The 21,457-nt window shown below is 56.7% G+C and overlaps 1 protein-coding gene across 5 annotated transcripts in view; it reads left to right on the top strand.

Annotated features, from left to right (window-relative positions):
• The window catches only part of COL11A2 (collagen type XI alpha 2 chain), a 29,023-nt gene extending 16,875 nt beyond the window's left edge, over window positions 1–12,148 (top strand). For all 5 annotated transcript variants that reach the window (XM_024557719.4, XM_024557721.3, XM_053914176.1 and 2 more), the window contains 36 exons: window positions 765–818; window positions 1,061–1,114; window positions 1,206–1,250; window positions 1,335–1,388; window positions 1,503–1,547; window positions 1,694–1,747; window positions 1,849–1,902; window positions 2,133–2,186; window positions 2,597–2,704; window positions 2,827–2,916; window positions 3,099–3,152; window positions 3,375–3,482; window positions 3,601–3,708; window positions 3,847–3,900; window positions 4,004–4,057; window positions 4,256–4,363; window positions 4,560–4,613; window positions 4,867–4,920; window positions 5,134–5,187; window positions 5,335–5,388; window positions 5,727–5,834; window positions 6,208–6,261; window positions 6,436–6,489; window positions 6,613–6,666; window positions 7,093–7,146; window positions 7,397–7,504; window positions 7,596–7,649; window positions 7,804–7,857; window positions 8,111–8,218; window positions 8,370–8,423; window positions 8,719–8,754; window positions 8,927–8,980; window positions 9,078–9,345; window positions 9,759–9,871; window positions 10,173–10,379; window positions 11,038–12,148. In XM_024557719.4, the coding sequence (XP_024413487.2) occupies window positions 765–818; window positions 1,061–1,114; window positions 1,206–1,250; window positions 1,335–1,388; window positions 1,503–1,547; window positions 1,694–1,747; window positions 1,849–1,902; window positions 2,133–2,186; window positions 2,597–2,704; window positions 2,827–2,916; window positions 3,099–3,152; window positions 3,375–3,482; window positions 3,601–3,708; window positions 3,847–3,900; window positions 4,004–4,057; window positions 4,256–4,363; window positions 4,560–4,613; window positions 4,867–4,920; window positions 5,134–5,187; window positions 5,335–5,388; window positions 5,727–5,834; window positions 6,208–6,261; window positions 6,436–6,489; window positions 6,613–6,666; window positions 7,093–7,146; window positions 7,397–7,504; window positions 7,596–7,649; window positions 7,804–7,857; window positions 8,111–8,218; window positions 8,370–8,423; window positions 8,719–8,754; window positions 8,927–8,980; window positions 9,078–9,345; window positions 9,759–9,871; window positions 10,173–10,379; window positions 11,038–11,178 (2,835 nt within the window). In that variant the 3' untranslated portion in view covers window positions 11,179–12,148. The remainder of the gene's footprint in view (window positions 1–764; window positions 819–1,060; window positions 1,115–1,205; window positions 1,251–1,334; window positions 1,389–1,502; window positions 1,548–1,693; window positions 1,748–1,848; window positions 1,903–2,132; window positions 2,187–2,596; window positions 2,705–2,826; window positions 2,917–3,098; window positions 3,153–3,374; window positions 3,483–3,600; window positions 3,709–3,846; window positions 3,901–4,003; window positions 4,058–4,255; window positions 4,364–4,559; window positions 4,614–4,866; window positions 4,921–5,133; window positions 5,188–5,334; window positions 5,389–5,726; window positions 5,835–6,207; window positions 6,262–6,435; window positions 6,490–6,612; window positions 6,667–7,092; window positions 7,147–7,396; window positions 7,505–7,595; window positions 7,650–7,803; window positions 7,858–8,110; window positions 8,219–8,369; window positions 8,424–8,718; window positions 8,755–8,926; window positions 8,981–9,077; window positions 9,346–9,758; window positions 9,872–10,172; window positions 10,380–11,037) is intronic.
• Window positions 12,149–21,457: the final 9,309 nt, after the last annotated feature.

Here is a 21,457-nt window from a genome sequence, read left to right as displayed (position 1 = left end):
GGGTAACTGAGGTGCAAGGCAGACCGCGTGTGTCCAGGCTCAGAGCAGTCGGAGTTCTGAGCAGGGAGGGAGTCCAGAGCAGGTGGGCTCTGGGTCTTCAGCGCTAACTCTCACGGAGCACTGGAGCACTTACCGTGTGCGGCACTGCGCTAACCTGTCCTATCCATCCTGTGCTGTAGGCACGATGACGGTCCCGCCTCGCGGAGGCCCTAGGAGGTTAAGATGTTTGCTAGTCACACAGCCGGGGAGGGGCAGAGCCAGGGTACGAGCCCAGGCAGCCAGGTGGCAGAATCCCTGCTCCCGACCTCCGCTCCACAGCTGCCTGGGCAGGATGGGCCTGCAGCACCAGGAGGCAGGGGTGCGTGCTCGGGCAGTTGGGCTGGTGCAGAGCATGAGCAGAGGGCAGAGGCAGTCCCCAGCTGTGTGGAGGCCTGCAAGGGACAGGCATGTGTGCTGAGGAAGGTGGAGCCGCGGTCAACAGGTAGGGACTAGATCACAGGCCCCAAGGACTTGCTGGAGCGGCAGACTTTAGTCCCCACACACAGGGGAGACAAGATCCCAGCACTGGACTTGGGGAGGATTCACTCTAGGGAGGAGAGCTTACAAAAGCCAGGCAGCCCATGAGGTGGGAGCTGAAGGGCTGGAGGTCTGGTGGGGCATGTTGCTGGGTGGGGGCTGGCTCCTGTGTCTGAGGGTTGGGTTTTCCAGGGACGGACTGGTATCGTGGCTTCTTGTGCTCCTAATTGCTTGCTGTCCCTCCACAGGGCAAGCTGGGTGTTCCTGGTCTGCCTGGCTATCCTGGACGCCAGGGCCCCAAGGTGACATGATGCCCCCTCCTCCTTTTCCCTTCCCTGACACCCGACTGCAGGAAGTGCATGCCGACAAAGCAGTGGGGTCTAGAGAGGATGTAGCACAGAGGCCCAGCGAGCAGCAGGGGTTTGAAGGCCAGAGCCCAGGTCTCCCACACCAGGCCTCCACCACCACTTCTGCCTCCCTTTGGCCCTTCCTAGGCCCTTCCCTTTTCTGACCGTTCAATTTTTTTCTTCTCCATTTCCCCCAGGGGTCCCTAGGGTTCCCTGGTTTTCCTGGATCCAGTGGAGAGAAGGGGGCCCGGGTAAGCTGGTGGAAGAACGGGTGTGGAGGGGAGGGCTGCTCCGTGGGGAGCCCTGCTCTGGGTGATGCTGTCTCTGCTTCCTCCCCACCAGGGCCTGTCGGGGAAATCAGGGCCTCGGGGAGAGCGGGGCCCCACGGTGAGTGCAGCAGGGAGAGAGACCTGAGCTCAAGATCCAAAGGGGTGTGTTGGTTTTTCTAACAACTCCTTTCTCCTCTTCCAGGGTCCACGGGGTCAGCGGGGACCCCGAGGCGCTACTGGGAAGTCTGGAGCTAAGGTTAGTGGTCTTGGCAGGGCCCCATGGGCAGTCTGTCCCTTAGCCCAGCTCCCCTGCAACTCCTCTGACCTGGGGGAAGCTGGAAGCAGCTCCTCTGACTCTGTTTCCCGGCAGGGAACATCGGGTGGTGATGGCCCCCACGGGCCCCCTGGAGAAAGGGTGAGTGTGACCCGACTGTCCCTGTCCCCATGCTCCCCAGGGAGCCAGCCTGACTGGAGCAGCTTCCTCTTACTGGAGGGAGGAAGCTGTGTCCCTTGTGCAGCATCCCTTCCCATTTTCCCTGCTCAACCCAGCTCTGTCTCTAGGGTCTCCCAGGGCCTCAGGGCCCCAACGGATTTCCTGGTCCCAAAGGACCTCCGGTAAGCTGACCTCTCATATCTGGCCTGCCTTGGTTCTCTGAGTCCTTCTTCCCAATTCCCTTCCCTGCCTGAAATTCACCTGACATCTGAACCCCTTCCAGGGCCCCCCTGGGAAGGACGGGCTGCCGGGACACCCAGGCCAGAGAGGAGAAGTGGTAAGTGATGCCCTGGCCCCCTCCGACCCTCCAACTGCAGAGCTGTCTGGAAGGCCCGCCAGGCCAGGGAGGTTCTCCGGGCAGAGTGGAGAACGTCCTGGTGTTTCCCCAGCCAGACCCATGGCCAAGGACGTGGTAGTGACCCCGCCCTTCCTCCAGGCACTGGGGCTCCCCGCCCCAGTGTGCATGCCTGATCATCCTGACTGCTGTCTCCTCTCTTCCTCTCTCAGGGATTCCAAGGGAAGACCGGCCCCCCTGGCCCCCCAGGGGTGGTAGGACCTCAGGTATGTCTGCCCTCTGGGGTTAGTCTACCTGCCTTCTCCTCCCTTTTCCCCATCACAGGGCCCTGCCCTGGACCCCAGGGCTGGGGTAAAAGGCGGGGCTGCAATCAATGGCAGGGATGGGGTTTGTTAGCTCTGATGCCCAATGTCAGTCTGTTCCCTGGGCCAGTTCTCATTTTCTCGGCTCAGAGAAGTGGCAGTTCCCCAGTGGGGACATGAGGTGGTGTAGGTGCGCCCCACTGGGGACTGAATACCAGAACGCTGTCCTAGGAGAGCCTCCAGGAATTTCCCAGAAGCTTTGGGGCAGGGATAAAGGGGTTCTAGAGGGGTATTTTAGGGAGGCCAGGGTGGTTGCTTTGGGTAGATAGTGGGGTGAAAGGTCTGAGACTGGAGTTTTTCTGACTCTTTCCCAGGGAGCTGCAGGAGAAACCGGGCCCATGGGGGAGAGAGGCCATCCAGGCCCCCCAGGGCCCCCTGGAGAGCAGGGACTGACGGGAACAGCTGGAAAAGAAGGAACAAAGGTGAGTAAGGGGCTGGGCAGAGGGAGCTTGGGGACCAGGGTTGGGGATTTGAGGGGGGTCAGAGATCCCTCTGCATGATCTGGGAGTGTGGCTGTGGCGTACCACCTCTCCTTTCCTTTTAGGGTGACCCTGGCCCTCCTGGGGCCCCAGGGAAGGACGGTCCCGCTGGGTTGAGGGGCTTCCCAGGAGAGAGAGGCCTCCCGGGCACTGCTGTGAGTATGATCCCGGTGGACCGCCTACAATAGGTCACTGCAGGCCGTGGTGCCCCTCAGAATCACCCTACTCCCATCTCTCTGAGCCTGCCCCCCCAACCCTGCCTATCTCCTGGACCCCTGTTCCCATGATGTCCCCCCTTCCTGTCTCACATCTGTTACCCTAAACTTCTGGTTCATAGGGTGGACCTGGTCTGAAGGGAAGTGAAGGTCCGGCTGGTCCTCCTGGCCCTGCAGTGAGTCTGGGGTCCCTGGGGCAGTGGGGAGGAGCCAGGAAAGGGGGTGAAGAGTGAAGAGTGGGATCTGGATCTCGGCCAGCCATGTCTGGGCACAGGGACTATAGGGTCAGCCATCGTGCATCTGATGATGCGCTACTCTGGGAACCATGGTCAGGGGTCCTCTGGTGTGGGTAGGCAGTGGTCTCTTCCTTGGGGGTCTGACTCCATTTCCTCTCTTAGGGATCCCCTGGGGAACGAGGTGCGGCAGGATCTGGAGGACCCATTGGCCCCCCAGGGCGCCCAGGACCTCAGGGTCCCCCTGGAGCAGCAGGAGAGAAAGGTGTCCCGGTGAGTGTTGGGGCCCGGGAGGGGTTTGTGAGCTCCTGGGTTACAGAGGGTTTCCTGTGGGGGTGTTTGAGGGTGAGGGTTGTCTTCAGGTCGTGACTCTTCTCTTTACTTTCCACAGGGTGAGAAGGGCCCCATTGGTCCCACTGGCCGTGATGGGGTGCAGGGTCCTGTGGGGCTTCCTGGTCCTGCTGGACCTCCAGGTGTGGCAGGAGAGGATGGAGACAAGGTGAGGGAACCCACAGCCCCTGGACCCAAATCCTTTCCAGATGAGACTGCAGATCTGGGCGTGGCCCCCATCCCTGTTTCCTTACTGTCCCCATGCTTTCCACCTCCCTTCTCTAACGACTCATTTGTCTTCTCCCAGGGTGAGGTGGGAGACCCCGGACAGAAGGGCATTAAAGGGAACAAAGGTGAACATGTAAGTGTTCATGACCTTTGACTTTTGACCTCTGGCCTTCAACCTCATTCCCACTTGGCCTTCCTCCCTGTCTTGGTGTCTCTGACTCTTCTTCCTCCCCCAGGGTCCTCCTGGACCCCCTGGACCCGTCGGTCCCGTGGGGCAGCCTGGAGCAGCGGTGAGTGACTGATGCCTGGCCTGCTCCGCCAGAGGGGCTGGCCATCCCAGCAGCCGCCAGTTCCCCTCCGCCTTTGGGGTTGGGCATGGGAGGAGGGGGCTCTCGGCCTGCCACCCCGCTCTGTGTGGGGCTTGTGGGTAGAGAATATCTGACCGTGACCATCTCTGTGTCCTTGTCCCTGCCCTCCCCCTACCTCAGGGAGCAGATGGGGAGCCCGGACCCCGAGGACCCCAGGGACACTTTGGGGCCAAAGGTGATGAAGGAACAAGAGGGTTCAATGGGCCCCCAGGACCCATTGGCCTACAGGTGAGTTGCGGGGTGGAGATGGGCTGAAAGTCGGGGTCAGGAGCTGATGTCCGCCTCAGACCCTGCCAGCCTCCTTCTGATCAGGGAAGGGGAGGCGGGAGTGAGGGTTGAGGGCAGGCACGTGGCACCCGACAGAGGGAGCTGGCGGCCTTGGGTGGGCTGCTCAGCTGGGTCTGTGCTGTGTGCACCTGCACAGGGTCTGCCAGGCCCCTCTGGAGAGAAGGGAGAAACAGGGGACGTGGGCCCTATGGTGAGTGTGAACCCACTGATGGTCTGTGACCCTAACTGGCCCCGGCCCCACCTACTAGTCACTCCCCACCCATCCAGCCCACGCCAGCACCCCACTGCTACTGACCCACCCCCACCGCCCCAGGCCTGGCTGCCCCTCCTCCTCCTCCCTGCTCAGGAGCTCTGCTTGGCCCAACCCCCCACAATTCCTGTGTACCCATTGCTGTGCCCCTCGCTTCCTTGCCTTATCTCAGGGTGTATCTGTTTCTCCCCAGGGACCACCCGGCCCCCCGGGACCTCGAGGCCCAGCTGGACCCAATGGAGCTGATGTGAGTCCTCTCAGCCCTTGTCCCTTTAGATCAGTCCTGTGCCTCCCTCTCCCCAGACTGTAAACTCGCCCCAGGCGCCACTAGAAGCCGCTGGCCCCGGGGAAGAAGGGTTCCTGCTGTCTCACTGCCGCGGCCTGGGGCCCCATCCAGGCCAGCCTCTGGAACGGCACCTCCTCTCCTGAACTATGATCCCTATTTCTGCTCCTCTTCCAGGGTCCTCAAGGTCCCCCAGGAGGTGTCGGGAACCTGGGTCCCCCTGGAGAGAAGGTAACTAGGAAGGGGGTGAATGTGGTCTCAGGAGGGTGTGGGGTTGGACTTCTGCTAGTTTTGATTGGGGGTCAAAAGAGAACGAAGCATGGGTAATGTCAGGGTATTTTTTGGGGAAGGAGGATTTTGACCCCAATCTCCTTGCAGGGGGAGCCAGGAGAATCAGGATCTCCTGGGGTCCAGGGTGAGCCAGGTGTCAAGGTGAGTGATGGCTTGGAGGCACCCCTCCCCAATCCCTTTCACCCCTCAGCACCACCCCCACTTTTGCCATGACTTCCTGGAGCTGGACCTTCTCCACTGCCCAGGAGTCTGTGCCCCAGCCACCCTCTCTGGGCCCTGGTCCCTGAGTCTGCGTGAGCCCTGCCGCGCCCTCCTCCAAGGGACGAGAGGGCAGGGGACCTGCTGTGGGCTTGCCTTCCGGTGTGCACCCTCCTGTGCTGAGGGGACTGGGGAGGCTGAAGGTGTCTTGGAAGCAGGGGCTGCATCGTTGGTCTTCAGGACCCCCTTGGGACCATCCTTACCCTCTACTCCTTCTCCAGGGCCCACGCGGGGAGCGTGGGGAGAAAGGAGAGTCGGGGCAGCCGGGAGAGGCGGGACCACCAGGGCCTAAAGGCCCCACAGGGGATGATGGCCCCAAAGGGAACCCTGTGAGTATGGGGGAGGGGCTGAGAGGAGAGTCCTGGGAACGGGAGACCTGGGAGTGGGTGTGTGAGGATCTTGGAGTGTGGGGAGACCAAGAGTGAGGGGTACCTGGGAGGGAGGCTGTGGGAACAGGGACTTCTGGGGAGGCTGTACAGAGTCTAGGATCCAGAGAGCGGAAACATGAGAGAGACGGCCTCTAGCTAATGCCCGAATGTGTTAGACGGCATGTAAGCATCGGGGTGGGGTGCAGGAGACCCTCTTCCTAGGGTGGTGCTGGCAGAGAGGGAGAGTGTGGTGTGTGTCCACAGGGGCCTGTGTTACAGGCCCTGGGTGGGCTTGGGGGTTGTGAGCCTGACCTTTGTTTTCCTTCTGCATTAGGGTCCTGTCGGTTTTCCTGGCGACCCTGGCCCTCCTGGAGAAGGTGGCCCTCGAGTGAGTCTTACCCAGTGGGGGGAAGGGGCAGAGGGGGTGGGCCTCTGTGTAGCTGGTGGGCCTGGCCGTTGGAAGCTAGGGGTATGTCAGGGCAGCTGGAGGGATGGGAGAATCAGCAATTTTTAGGTGGTACCAGCCAGGTTGGGGCCCTCTGACCTTCCTTCATCCCTGCAGGGCCAAGATGGTGCAAAGGGTGATCGTGGAGAGGACGGCGAGCCAGGGCAGCCTGTGAGTGGCCAGGGACCCCCTCTCCCCACCACTGAGCCCAGGCCTTCAGACCCGTTGCTTCTCTTTGCCCCACTCCTGATGGGTCTCTTGGCTGGAGGCTAAACACTCATTCACCCTCCCTAGGGATCCCCTGGTCCCACTGGGGAGAATGGACCCCCTGGACCGCCTGGAAAGCGTGTAAGTGAGGTGGACACCTGGGGCCCTCAGGGGCAGTCCTTGGGTGGGGTGGGCAAAGGATGGGCAATAGCAGGTGGGCTGCCTGGCATCCTGTGGGGGGCGGCTGAGCACACGTGTTCGTAAGCATGCCCTGCACGTTTAGGTACGTGTGTTCCTCAGGTGTGTTCCTCGGGTGTGGTATGAAAGGCCTTGCGGGGGTGGTGGTGTGCATCTCCCAGTCAGAACAGGCACTGGGGGAAGGGCCCCTGCTGGGCCAGGGGTTCACCCTTTCGTGGCTGGGGTAGGAGGTGGGGCAGTAAGTGGCTCCTCGCCAGATGCTTAGAACTACTAAGTATTTTAGCAACTGATCCAGCTGTACCTGCTCTCACCACGTGTGAATGGGCCTTTGCACCCTCATCCACTCTTCCTTTCCACCTCCACCTGCAGGGTCCCGCTGGCACACCTGGTCCTGAGGGGCGACAAGGGGAGAAGGGAGCCAAGGTAGGGAGAGGCTGCCCTGGATGCTGGGACATTCCCTTCATCTTCCCGCCCCGTTGCTCCTCAGACCCCCCTGTCCACCTCCCCCATGCCGCGCCCCTTTGGGGACGTGGTTCCCTATACTCGCTTCTGCCCCTGGGGCTCCTGAGGTTTCAACCCTACTTCCTGTCTCAGTCTACCTTGGACTCCCTGCCCCCACCCGCACTCCCTGCCTCTGCCCCTTAGGAGGACACGTTCCTTGTGTGTGTTTCAGGGGGATCCTGGTGCTGTGGGTGCCCCGGGAAAGACAGGCCCCGTGGGTCCTGCAGGCGCATCAGGAAAACCTGGTCCTGACGGCCTGAGGGGGCTCCCGGGCCCAGTGGTGAGTCGTGGAGGGGACAGGCTGGGTGGGGAGGGCTGAGCAGCCACAGTAGGGGACACTCCTGACATCTGTGATTTCCTCGAATCTGTAGGGCCAGCAAGGTCGTCCTGGAGCCACAGGTCAGGCTGGGCCTCCAGGTCCTGTGGTGAGTGACTGTGGATTGGGTGGGGTGAGTGGGGGTGATGGGACACCTTGGGACAAGTGGGCATCAGCTGAAGCCCTGGAGGAAGTGGGAGGTGGTGGGCGGAGAGCTTGGTTTCACCCTTCCCTGGAAAGAGTAACTTCCGGTCTCCCCACAGGGACCTCCAGGGCTTCCTGGCCTCCGTGGTGACGCTGGGGCCAAGGGAGAGAAGGTGAGCAACAGACAGACAAGTAGCCAGGTGCCTCTCCCCTCACCCTCACACTTACCTCCTGAGACCTGCCGATGCTGAATTCCCGCTGTTCCAGGCCTCTAGCACCAAGTCTTTGGGAACTTACTCAGGGAGGACTGCTCACAGCCCCTGTGCCCACGTCTCTCCTATCCTCTGGGCTCTGACCCCCATGGTCCCCTTCAGCATCCGTGTGTCTCGTCTCTGCATCCCCCTGACTACCCGTCCTCTCCTCCAGGGTCACCCAGGCCTCATCGGATTGATTGGGCCCCCTGGGGAGCAGGGAGAGAAGGGTGATAGGGGACTTCCTGGACCTCAGGGCTCCACTGGACAGAAGGGAGAGACAGTGAGTAAAGGGCGTGGTCCTGGAAGGTCTGGGTGGGCTGAGGGTGGTGATTCCCATTGGGGGTGGGGGGGGTTGTGAGTGGGGACTCAGGGTGGCGTGAGGGAGGGAGTGGGGAGGAGGACCCAGCTGAAGGAGGCCCTCCCTCTCCTAGGGTATCCCAGGAGCCTCTGGCCCCATTGGTCCTGGAGGGCCCCCTGGCCTCACTGTGAGTATCCGTCTGTTCCTCCACTAAACCTCACTGCTTCTCCTTCTATAATCTCCCAGTGGGTTCCATGGCAGCTGCCCGTCCACAGGCATAGACCTCGGTCTCTCTTGTACGTTCTTACGCCTGCAGCACGTCCTCCCCCATCCTTCCACAGTCCCCATGTCCCCATGCCCCCGCACCTGCCCCTCCAGTGGCAATCCCACCGTCCTGTGGCCTCCAAACCTTGCCTCTCCATTCCTCTGTGCCACAGCGTTTTTCTGTGGTGACCATCTCTTTCTTGTTTTTCATTTCACAGGGACCTGCTGGCCCCAAGGGAGCCAAAGGAGCCACAGTGAGTAAACCCCAGCCAGCCTTGACCTCTGCCCCTTCCCCCAGGCTGGACTTGGAGCTGTCTCTGCGGAGCACACATGCCCCCCACTGCAGCCCTTCATTCCCTGCCTGGATGCCGGGCCGGCCCTTCTGTGACATCCACCCCTCCGTGACCGCATTTACTCTATTGGCAGGGCCCAGCCGGACCCAAGGGAGAGAAGGGCGTCCAGGGCCCTCCGGGACACCCGGTGAGTTGGGAGTCATGGCCTGCTTCTTTGGTTGTCCCTCTCTGCCCTGGTGTGTCTCTGCCCCACCGTCACCCGCTCCATTTGTCCTTCCACCCAGGGACCCCCGGGTGAGGTGATCCAGCCCCTACCCATCCAGATGCCCAAGAAGACTCGGCGCTCAGTGGACGGGAGCCGCCTGATACAGGAAGACGAGGCCGCACGAACTGGGGGGGCCCCGGGCAGCCCTGGGGGGCTGGAGGAGATCTTTGGCTCACTTGACTCCCTGCGGGAGGAGATAGAGCAGATGAGACGGCCCACAGGGACCCAGGACAGCCCTGCTCGCACCTGCCAGGATCTGAAGCTCTGCCACCCGGAGCTGCCCGATGGTCAGTGCCGGCCTCGGGGGACGCAAAACTATTCACGGCAGCGCGGGCGTGGACCGGCAGCATGGCTGTTGCGTGAATCTTGGGGAAGGTGTTGGGGGCGGTGAGGGGTGAGCGGACTGGAGCAGCGGCTACTCACCAACCAGGTCAGAAGTATTTCAGCACCAGAAGCTGATGTGGCTGCACCAGGCTGCCCCAGCCTGACGTGCACATACACGTGTGTGCACACAGACCAGTGCACACCCACAGCCACACATCCAGTCAGGAGCCTGGGGGTGCTGCTGGGGCCCGGGGGTCAGAGGGCTGGGAGGTGGCGGCATCGCAGGGAGGGCTGGGGGAGCAGGAACTTTGGGGCAAAGCGCATCTTGGGTCCAAGCGCTCAGGGCCCTGACCCTCCCCTCTCCCTCACCCCACAGGGGAGTACTGGGTTGACCCCAACCAGGGCTGTGCTCGGGATGCCTTCAGGGTGTTCTGCAACTTCACAGCGGGAGGGGAGACTTGTGTGCTGCCCCGGGATGACGTCACACAGGTGAGAGCTGGCCCAGGACTGGCCCCTCCCTGCCAGGGCGGAGTGGTTTCTGGGTTTATGAGACAAGCCCCCTGGCCCTTCTTCCTTTCCTTCTTACCAGCCCTCAACGCTCACTTCGCCTCCTTGCCTTGGCCACCCAAGACACACGTTCGCCTGCTCTTTACCCCTAGTCTCCTGGCTCCCACTGGGCCCTCTTTTCTCCCCAGCCCTTTACTCCCACCTGTTGCCTGCTCACGCCCCTGGCCCAGCCGCCCTCTTCTGGCTGCCCTGCCGGCCCTGACCCAGCCCCCTGTCCCGCCAGTTCTCCTACGTGGACTCGGAGGGCTCCCCGGTAGGCGTGGTCCAGCTCACCTTCCTGCGGCTGCTCAGCGTCTCCGCCCACCAGGACGTCTCCTACCCGTGCTCTGGGGTGGCCCCGGAAGGCCAGCTGAAGCTCAAAGGGGCCAATGAAGATGAGCTGAGCCCAGACACCAGCCCCTATGTCAAGGAATTCAGACAGGGCTGTCAGGTGGGAAGCAGGAAGAGCCCGGGAGGGGCGGGTCCCAGGCTCAGGCTGCAGGAAGGCCCTTGGGGCAGGGGCACCAGGGAGAGCAGGAGACCAGCTCCCTGGTCAGATATGGATGGGGGAAAGGGGTGGGGAGGATGGAAGTGGGGTTCACCTGTGTGCGGACAGCAGTCACCCGAGCACACACATTTACACAGGGGCCCAGCAGAGGCACATGGGTGGGGCAGAGGAGCAACACCCCCCTGGAGGCGCAGGGCACAGCCACCCCCGACCTGCACATACATCCCCACACACATGTGGGGTCGTGCTGGCTAATATCCCACAGCGCACCCCCCCATGTACACACACCCCTGGGGAGTCACACACACTCACAGCCCACCACAGGCAGGCAGTCTCAGAGACAAACCCCAGGCGCACAGGCTGGGTCTTGAGTGCGCGCACTCCCACACACGGTGCGGGCAGCCTTCCTGGCTCTCCCGGCCTGACTCTGTGGAGGGAAATTCAGCCAGTCTGAACATGTGACACTGTGGGGCGGGGGGCTGCTCAGGGCTCTCAGAGGGGAGGCCCGCTGGGCCTGAGGGCGGGACACCCGTGGGGGCGGCCCCGCCCCCATGCTCACTCCCCTCTCTCCTGCCCCCCCCCCCCCCCCCCCCCCCCGCAGACACAGCAAGGCCGGACGGTGCTGGAGGTGCGCACACCTGTGCTGGAGCAGCTGCCTGTGCTGGATGCCTCCTTCGCGGACCTGGGGGCCCCCCCGAGGCGGGGAGGGGTGCTGCTGGGGCCTGTCTGCTTCATGGGCTAGGGCCTTCTCTGTCTGACCTTGTCGGTCCGAACCAGGCCCACCTGGAGTCCCACAGCATCAGCTCCGCACCACCTGCGGAGAGGGCTCCTTACCACCTGGGAACCTTGGGCCCCGGGCGCTGAGAGCCCCTGGTATGGGGCAGACTAGGGGAGGGGTGAAGCGGGGTGCCTGGACCCCCCAGGGGAGGGGAGGCATCTGGGGTTCGTGGGCCTCCCACCTGGAGCCCGTGACCGGTTAGCTGACACACTCATTTAAAACTGGCCTCCCGATCACCCCAAACGAGGAGAAGAGAAAGAACACTGTGTATTTTGTACTTAAAAGTAATTATAATAATTATTTAAAGAGTGGAAAACTAAGTAACTACAAAGATAAAGAGAGAAATGCCAACAAAAATCAGTGGACTTTGGAGACAGGGCTCTCCAGGGATGCGCCCTGGTAGCCTCATCCTGGCTTCAGGGCCTTTTCCTCAGTGACTGGGGGGTCTCGGGCAGAACCCCAACTCCCTTGCACCCCGTCTGTGGCACCCGCTGTGAACACTGGAATATATGGTCTGCTTGGCCTCGGGGCTCTGACTCTCTCACCCCCACATACCAGCTGTCTGGCTCCCTGACCCGCAGCCTACTGTCCTTCAGTGGGTCTGGGCCTCGCAGGAAAAGCCTGCTTCCTGGGGACCAGGCTACTGCCCTGGAGACGCAAGGGACAGTGAGGGCCGTGTGCAGGCCTGTATTCAGCAGGCGGTTGAGACATCGAAATCTTCTGTAATAGCGGGGAAGTCACCACGGCCCTGAGCCCCCTGAGTATCCCATTGCCACCCCGGACCCCCAGTCTGTCCCCGGGCATCCCCTCCCTTTCCCTGACCCGGCAGTTGAAGGGAAAATGCCTGTGGATGGAAGGGACCCCCAGGATCTTGTCTAGCCCTGTGACCAGTGTCCAATCCGACTGACGGTTAAAAAATGTGATTGTTTTCTCCTAGGGTGTATGTATGTGATGCTTGTGTTGTTACTTCCGTCCCCACCAAACCTCTACCCCCCACACCCCATCCTTCCCGATGAGCTGCAGCCAGAAGCGGATGGCTTAATCCCTGCTCCCCGCAGGGCCTGTCCAGCTGGGGTGTCATAAAGCCTGGCTGACATGCAGAATCTCAAATGAATCCCCCAGTTCCGCCTGGCACTGCTGCTGGACTGGTTCTGGGGAAAGGTGTGCCTTAAACACCCCCTCCCCCTCCCTCGGGGCGAAAAGCCTGGAGGGAGCCTTAGATGGCCTCCCCTAAACTCTTTGCAAATGGGGAGACTGAGGCTCCCTTCCGCAGCGACGTTTCCTGCGCCTGTAGCTCTGGTTTTCTCGTCCCTGCCCCTCAGGCTGGCCCTGTCCTGTCACCATAAGGCAGGGCTGTGACGGCCCCAGGCTGTGCCACCGCGGTGTTAAGAGTGTAAGCCGTTCCAGGCTTTGCGTTGTGTCGAGAAGCACAGAGCTCGCCTGTCTACTCCCACTCTGTGCTGTCTTCGCCTCGCACCGACCCCAGGGGCCCCTCCCAGGGCTTATATTTCATGCAACGCATCGTGGTCCGGGTCATGGTCCCGGTCTCTCTCTCCTGCTCGGTCTCTCTCTCCTGCTCAGGGTGGCCGCACCCCCCCCCCCTCCCCCGCGTCCCTAGCTGGCCTCCCTGCCTCTCCTGGGACTTCCCATCCTTCCAAACAATACTTCCTGGCTCCCGCCCATCCTGCCAGTGGATGAAAATTTATTCCAGGGCCTCATCCCAGTCAGGACGCCCCTTGTTTTGCTGGACGCCTGGCTGTGGGGGGCAGGCGGGGGACGGGTGTCTGTGCGTGTGCACGGGTGTGTGTTCCGATTTCGCGTCTGTAAAACCCGCAGTTGCTTTGCACCCCCGAACTGCAGTAGGCACCCCCACCCCCCACGCTCCTACTTCTCCCTAACGTGGGTCTCCGACGGCACCCTCTGGATCGTCGGGATCCTAAGGACAAAACCCCAATCTTTGAAACCCTGGAGAGTTGGAGCTACTCCTCCGTGCAGGGAGCTCGCCAAAGGGCGTCTAAAAGTCGAGCCGGAAACCAGCTCGCAGGTGAAAACCCCTCCGCGGGCTCGCGCCTCTGGCTCCGCGCATCTCTCCGCCTCTGCCGCCCCCTGGGGACTGCGCTGGACCTCTGCCCGCTAACCCGCCCGCCGAAAGATTCCGGCGCCTAAGATGTCCCGAAAGCGCTGCCCCTCCCTCGTCACCGCTGAACCCTCACTCTCTCATCCTGCCCAACCTAGGGGAAGGCCAACGGGAGGGGAAAGTCCCGATCTCATCTATTTGGGGTCAGGCGACAGTCGGTGTTTCTGGGTCCATCCACGCCCTCGGTCGCAATGTCCAAGCCCTGAGGGCTTCAGACAACCCGCCTTCCTTCCTTCCCTCCCTCCCTCCCAGGCCTCCACTGTAGAGACGATCAGGCCTAAATAGGCGCTCCCCACTCTCCTCACCTGCACCCGCTCCCAGGAAAGCCCTGCCAGAGCTGAGGTTTCTCAGCGCGCTTTCTGCTTTGGAGCCACACCCACAGAGGTAGCCTTTGAGCTCAAACCGAAGGTCCCCAAAGGTCACTTTTGGTCTGATGCTCTGAGCTCAGAGGGCTTTTCTCCGCGGAAACAAGGGCATGCAGTCACTCAGACAACATTTATACACGGCGGTTAGGTCCCCTGGCCAACACACAAAAGCCTATTTTACCAGGGATTCTGTGCCAAGTTGCAGCTTGAGCAGGCCAGAACCGCAGCCCTCTTTGCAGTGGGACTTCTCCCTCCCCCGGGCGAGCGGTGCGGAGGCTCCGTGAAAAGATGGGCGGGGTTTAGGGGCGGGGTTTAGGGGCGGGGCTCCAGAGCTGGGGGCTTGGGGCGGGGCTGGGTGTGTGAGTGCAGAAGTGGTTGCAGTGGGTTAGTGCAGAGGGTGCTTGCATTGGCTTTCTGTTATCTTTTTCCCATCTGCAGGGTGGTTTCATGGGAACTGGCACTGCCAGCAGGGTGCCATCTCAGTAGGGAAGACCTGTCCCGGGTAGTCCTTGAATGAAGACCAGGCGCATCTATAAGGTCACCTCCTTTAGGGCCACCCCCAAACAGCCAGGACAGTGGAGTCGGCCTCAGTGAGAGCCAGCACACCACGCCACCTGCCCTTAGCTGGCGGGACCGCCGCAATCCATCATTTCATTTGCTTTGTTCTGGCCTCTCGTTCTGTTAGTAACATCTTGCTTCCAGGCTGATATGTTTTGATTCCCAAGAAATAGACGGGCTGTTTCTCAAAGCATAACAGGTAAAAAGCCCCGTTGGACAGTACGGCAGCCGGTGCGAAGGTCACGTTCCAGGTGTGGCCACTTCATCTGTCAGAGCTGGGGTTCCGCAGAGACTCGGCCAAGCAGGCAGGCCACGGCTCCATTTTCCTGTCGTGTTCCGGTCTCCCCAGGGCCTGCGCTACGTTGCTGGGTCAGGTAGTGGGTTAATTCTTCTCACTGAATAAGGTATACCTATTACCAGTGCTGGTAGGGATTTCCTATACCTCTGCCGCTTTCCACTTGTGGCTATTTGTATTAATATCTCGAGACTTTCCGTAATTTCCAAAACTGAAAATCTATGCAAACAAGTAAAAACTGAAACCTAAGAAACACGTTTCAGAGATATTAGGGTTAGGGAGAAGATGGGGAATGGCCCGTGTTTAATTGGGGCCCTGGTCCTCAGACAGGAAAGCCTGCAGTGGCAGAGGGCCTGGGTGAGCAGACTTGGGCCGACGGTCGCCCCGACGGTGGCTGGCAGGACACCTCTCTGTGTTCCTAGTCAGGGTCCCCCCTTCATTTAGCTTTGGGGGTGCTTCGCTGCTTACTGGGCTGCTTCTTTAACCTGAGTGCCAGTTTCCTCATCTGCGAATGGCACAGCGCCTGCTCTGTGAGGGAATAACCCCCCTTAATGACACCTGTGCCCCAGGAAGACCAGGGAGGGGACTCCCATGTCAATTGTTAACATGGACTTATTTTTGTAAAACCCAGATAAAATAAAGACATGCCCTTTTTACTTAAACCAATACACATAAGCTAGCTTTTTTTTTTTACTAAGAGTTAATCTTCAATCACATGAACTTGAAAAGCACTTGAGTTTGTTTCTATATTTCTGAGAATTTTAGAATACCCAATTCTTACAAGTGCTTGCCTTGAAATTAATTAATTTTTTTTAAATCCTCACCTGAGTATAATTTTTCACCGCTTTTTAGACAAAGAGGAAAGGAGAGAAGAAGGGAGAGAGAGAAACATCAATGCAAAAAAGAAACTTGGCTCTATTGCCTCCCATATGCCTCTGGACAGGGGATCAAACTGGCAACGCAGGCATGTGCCCAACCGGGAATCGAACCCACAGCCTTTCATCTACAGGACGATGCTCCACCCAACCAAGCCACACCTGCCAGGGCGCCTTGAAATTAATTTTAACAATGCTCTCCTGAGGTAGAAAATTATTTCACATTTGTAACATACATACATCCATACAGGCACACATACAGACCGAAACAAATAGAGACCTTTCAGCCATGAGAAAAACTCACTAGTTCATAAAAGAACAATGGCATCCAAATCTTTCCCTGGAGGCATTTACAACTCATTTCTGTCCTTGACAAGTCAAGTTCCAGGTGACCTTCCCCCTTTTAACGTAGGGACAGCCACTTGTTTTTGTTTGAAAAGTCTTATAAGGGTTTATTGGAGCCAACATTTTGAGGACATGCCTGCAAGCACGGTCTCAACGGATTGAGAAAACGCTTTGTTTTGTAGTATATTTTATACATTAGACTCAAAGGAGGAGATATAAGGGGATATGCAATCCAGTGGGGGTAGATTAAGGGGGTGGCAGAAAGCACACCGGGGAAATCTCTGGGACTGGATAAGAAACGACGTGGAGAAAGCTCTTCCGCATCGGTGGGCACAGGGTAGTTAGTATTTAACAGGTGCAGCACCTGGAGGAGGCAGCCATTGTTAATACCTGAAAGAATTGGGTCGACACCTAAGTGACCTCATAGGTTGATCCACTCATCCACATTCCTTTGCAGTGTTTCTCGTTAGCGTAGGGGAGAAGGCTGTTTTCAATTATGAGACAGTCTCCAATAGCTTTTCTTTCTCATTCACTTTGCCTAATATTATAGATGACTTTTTGTAATTGTGCTTGCAGAAGCTAATTTAGAAGTACCCAGGGATCCTCATCTGGGCCATCCTAGTATCGATGGGACGCCGACTCTCGTGGGGCTTGTTGGCCTCAAAGGCGTGATTCCCACGTTAACTTTGAGATCTACAGATTCTGAACACACTTCTAGGAAAAACCGGTCTTCACGTGCACGTCTCCAGATGGGTCAAATGCCACGGATGTAGGACCACCTTACTCTTCAGAGAAAAATCTTTCCCCTGGCCACTCCACAAAGATCTTAGTCACCCAAGAAAACCCGAGCAGGGGCCCATGAGAGCTTCCTGGATGCAGCAGGAACCGTGTCACCTTTCAAGGCACAGGCCCCTCTCTCGAGGTGAACCCATTCCAGGGCACCCTGCCCTTCTCTCCGGGCTCCTGCCGGCTTCCCTGGGATCCCACTACTGCTCTGGATGAGTGCCCATCTCTGCCACCCTGGATTCAGGGATCTGAATAACTATTGTCACCTCCTCATTGGCTATTCAGGTCAGGAAGGCAAGGGTCCTTTCTCTTTCAGAGCTAAAGAGGGTTCAGTCTCTCATTTAACCAGTGAGGACTTTGTTCAAACTCTACTAAGCAATCCAATTAAAAGCCAAATTAAAAGCAGCAACAAATTACATCCCTGTTCCTGGGTTATTTCAACCCTTATCCACCTCTAGGATTTTCTAAGAGCATGTCTGATAAAGGCATGGCCTGCTACTTAAAGCAAAGAGGACCACAACTCCAAGAGAAACTCACCAAATTCACCTGGTGTGAGGTGGGGAGCCGGTGGGGCAGAATGGGCCCTTGAGGGTACCTAGCACAGGGTCTGTGTTGCCAGGGTGGTCCTGGGTGGGCTTTTTTGAAATCCTGCCAATTACACCAAGTGAATGTCAATAGAAGAAACGTCCTAACCTGCAGAGAATTTTTATGAGTTTGTTTGAGCCAAACTGAATGCACATGCCAGGGAGCAAGACCTCAAATGCAACGTAAGAATCCATTTCACTAGCAAACAATTACTTCCTCATGCTGGTCACCCCTCGTCCTCCAGTGGCTGCTGAACTCCAGAGGTAAGACAGAAGAGGTAAATAATAGTGGCTGTCACCCTTGTACCTTCAAACTTCTGCTTCTGGGTCACACAGACACCCCTAATTGCAAGGAGGGTTTGAAAGGGAAAGGGGGGGTCAGGATGGGTGTGGGGTCAGCCAGACCACGGAGTCTGCCACACGCTGGGGGCCCATATGTGGACAGTCAACATCCACCCTTCTGTCCTGGGCAGGACCTGCCAGGGTGAACAGTGGAGTGGAATTCATTTATTTGTTTGTTTGTTTATCTTTTTCACCCACCTGCCCCACTCCCCTTCCCCTTTGGCTACGGCCAGCTTGTCCTCTGTGTCTACGGGTCTGTTTCTGTTTTGTTCTGCTCATTTGTGTGTTGGTTTTTTAGAGTCCCCATATTAGAGAAATCATACAGTATTTGTCTTTCACTGTCTACTTATTACACGTAGCATAATAGCCTCTAGGTCCCTCACGTGTCCCCAGCGGCAAGATTTCATTCTTCGCAGTGTTCATCTTGGACGGAGTTGACACCAGGCCAGTGCGATGTGGCCCCCCTGGGTGAATTCTCGTTCTCTTTGGCCGGCCTCAGTATGCGGACCGTTAGACTGCATGGACTATAAACCTGCTTGAGCTCTTTAACAGTGTGTGCATAGGGCTCCCTGTGATGATGGGAATACCCCCCGTCTGTGCAGCCCGACTCTGCCGCACGAAGCTCCTGGGCACTTGAAACGTGCTTAGTGCACCGCAGGAACTTGATTTGTACTTTTAATTAAATTAATTGAAATAACCACATGTAGTGGTTTCTGTATTATCATAGCCTCAAAGCATCCTGCTGATGAAGAACCTAGATGAATTTGGAGCCATTTTTAGTTACTTGATGAAAAGACCCAAGTTTAATACAGATGAGGGATATGCAGTCTTCAGAATTCAAACATGTCAATTATTTTTTAATTAAAAATTAAAAAGATTTTATTTATTTATTTTTAGAGAGAGGGGAGGGGGGTAGAAAGAGAGGGAGAGAAACATCAATATGCAAAGGAAAAATCTCTGGGTTGCCTCCCGCACGCCCCCAAACGGGGACTTGCCCTGCAACCCAGGCACGTGCCCTGATGGGAAACTGAAGCAATTGCCTTTCGGTTTTTAGGGTGACACTCAACCATTTGAGCCACACCAGTCAGGGCTGTCAATTAACTTCTATTTTTCTTTTTGGGTCAGGACTTTCAAGGGAAGGTTTTTGCTTGATCTTGGACAGAATTTTTCTCCCCCAAAATTTACTGAAACTTTTGTGGTTCTCTGGTTCATTTCCTAGTAATCATAAAATCAATAAGGGAAGACAAATATACAGGGAACCAACAGTGAAAGGAAGGAAACTGGGACTCAAATCAATGATTTGGAACAGAAGGAAGAAATAAACATTCAACCAGAACAGAATGAAGAAACAAGAATTCAAAAAAAATGAGGAGAGGCTGAGGAACCTCCAGGACATCTTTAAACGTTCCATCATCCAAATCATAGGGGTGCCAGAAGGAGAAGAGGAAGAGCAAGAAATTGAAAAGTTGCCCTGGCTGCTGTGGCTCAGTGGATTGAGCATGGGCTGCAGAGGGTTGCCGGTTCTATTCCCAGTCAGGACACATGCCTGGGTTGTGGGCTGGGTCTCCAGTGGGAGGAATGAGAGAGTCAGCCACACATTGATATTTCTCTCCCTCTCTTTCTCCTTCCCTTCTCCTCTCTCTAAAAATAAAAAATAAAAACAAAAGAAATTGAAAATTTATAATGAAGGAAAACTTCCCCAATCTGGCAAAGGAAATAGACTTCCAGGAAGTCCAGGAACCTCAGAGAGTCCCAAAGAAGTTGGACCCAAGGAACCACACACCAAGGCACATTATGATTACATTTCTCAAGGTCAAATATAAGGACAGAATCTGAAAAACAGCAAGAGAAAAAGAGACAGTTACCTACAAAGGAGTTCCCATTAGACTATCAGCTGATTTCTCAAAAGAAACCTTACAGGCAAGAAGGGGCTGGAAAGAAGTATTCCAAGTCATGAAAGGCAAGGACCTACATCCAAGATTACTGTATCCAGTAAAGCTATCATGTGGAATGGAAGGGCAGATAAAGTGCTTCCCAGACAAGGTCAAGTTAAAGGAGTTCATCCTCACCAAGACCTTATTATATGAAATGTGAAAAAGGAGTTATCTAAGAAAAAGAAGATGGTCAAAAATATGAACAGTAAAATGACAAACTCACAACTATCAACAACTGAACCTAAAAAAAAAAGAAGAACAAAAACGAACTAAGCAAACTACTACAACAGGAATAGAATCACAGAAATGGAGATCACATGGAGGGTTATCAGCAGGGAGGGGGAGAGGGAGGAGAAGATTGGGGGAAAGGTACAGGGAATAAGAAGCATAAATGGTAGGTACAAAATAGACAGCGAGAGGTCCAGAATAGTATAGGAAATGGAGAAGCCAAAGAACTTATATGTATGACCCATGGACATGAACCAAAGTGGGGCAATGCTGGTGAGAGAGGGTGGTGCAGGGCAGAGGGGAATAAAGGGGAGAAAAAAATGGAACATTTGTAATAGCATAATCAATAAAATATATTGAAAAAAAAAAGAATACACCAGCCAGACAGATGTGTGTGTGCTAATGAAAGGCTGGTTTGGCAGAATCTTTTACTACGGAAATGCCACCAGGTACAGCGCTGGCCACATCTACCTACTTATTTTATAATTAGTTACGTTAAATATATGTGAAGTACTTAGAACAGCCCCTTGTATTTAGTAAGTTCTACCAGAGTTCTCTTGGTGGGACGATTATCTAAAGTCCCTCCAGCCATTTTACCGTCATCCCATTTTACATACTGTCCTAGAGACTTGGCACAGTTTCACATTAACACGTTTTTTATCTTGAAGTGAAGTCCCAGATATTCAAAGTGGGAGCTTTCCCACTCCCCACAATTACAGCCGCAAATTCAAATAATGTCCCCAGGGCAGGTGACATCAGCACAGAAACTCTTTGGGTTTTCTGTAGCCTCCACGTTGTCACAACCCGTCATCCAATATTCAAAATAGCCCCTTTCATTAGGTTAAGTTTTCATAATGGAAAGTGGCTTTCGATCCTGTGTCCCAGCTGTCCGAGAATTCTTCAGTGGCCTGTTGTCCAAGGTGTCTTGACGGCGGCTACAGCGTCTGCAGGCAGCTCTGCCATTGCGGCAGATCTGGAGGCAGACCACGGGGGCTGTCTGTCCGTCCTGTGACAGGCTCTGGCCCGATCTTGAGGGCCAGGCTCTTCACACGCAGAGGGTGAACCGGAGGAGGAGGCGCATGGCTGTGGCCCCTCTCTGTGCGAACCGACGGACGTGCGTCCTTCAGCTCTGTAAGCTCTCCGTCCTGCTGATTTCCTCGGGCCTGGTTCCTGGCACTTTTCAACTGCACGAGTTGAGGGCTGTAGCTTCTGTATCTGCTAGAATTGCTGATGCTTCCTTAAACTCTTTTGTAACTTTATTAACTTGCTAGTAGTCCTCTTATGGTTTTAGGGTTCTGGTGGCCCCAAATCTCTTGAGCCATGATCCGACAAGGCAGAGTATCTCCATGCTGCCTGGCTTTTTTCTTTCATTTCTCAGTTCTGCAGCAGTCTCTCCTGCGGATGGTTTCGCCCCCATGAAGAGCTCCCGAGAGAGCGTGTGCACTTCTCCAGGGAAAGACTGTAAGCTCTGCGCTGCCTGTCCACTCTGGCAGCCACTAGTCACACGTGGCTGTAAGAACTTAAAATTAAATAATTTAAAATCCAATGAAAATTTCAGGTCCTTAGTCCCACCAGCAAGTAAAGTGATCAAGAGTCGAACGTGTCTCGTGGCCACTCCACTGGCCAGCTCAGTGAGGGGACGTTTCCCCCCCACAGAGGGTCCCCCGGCAGCCCTCCCCCAGGTGCTCTCTGATGAGCCCACTCTCTGCCGACATCGGAGTCTCTGCTGATGCCGGCCCCTTCTTCAGAGGCCGATGACGTTGAAGGGTTGCTTGCTGTTGGTAGGCTTTGTTT

The sequence above is a fragment of the Desmodus rotundus genome, chromosome 11, assembly GCF_022682495.2.
Source record: "Desmodus rotundus isolate HL8 chromosome 11, HLdesRot8A.1, whole genome shotgun sequence".
Classification (NCBI taxonomy): domain Eukaryota; kingdom Metazoa; phylum Chordata; class Mammalia; order Chiroptera; family Phyllostomidae; genus Desmodus; species Desmodus rotundus.
Note: the sequence above shows the minus strand (reverse complement) of the source record. Positions and strands in the feature narration are given on the sequence as shown.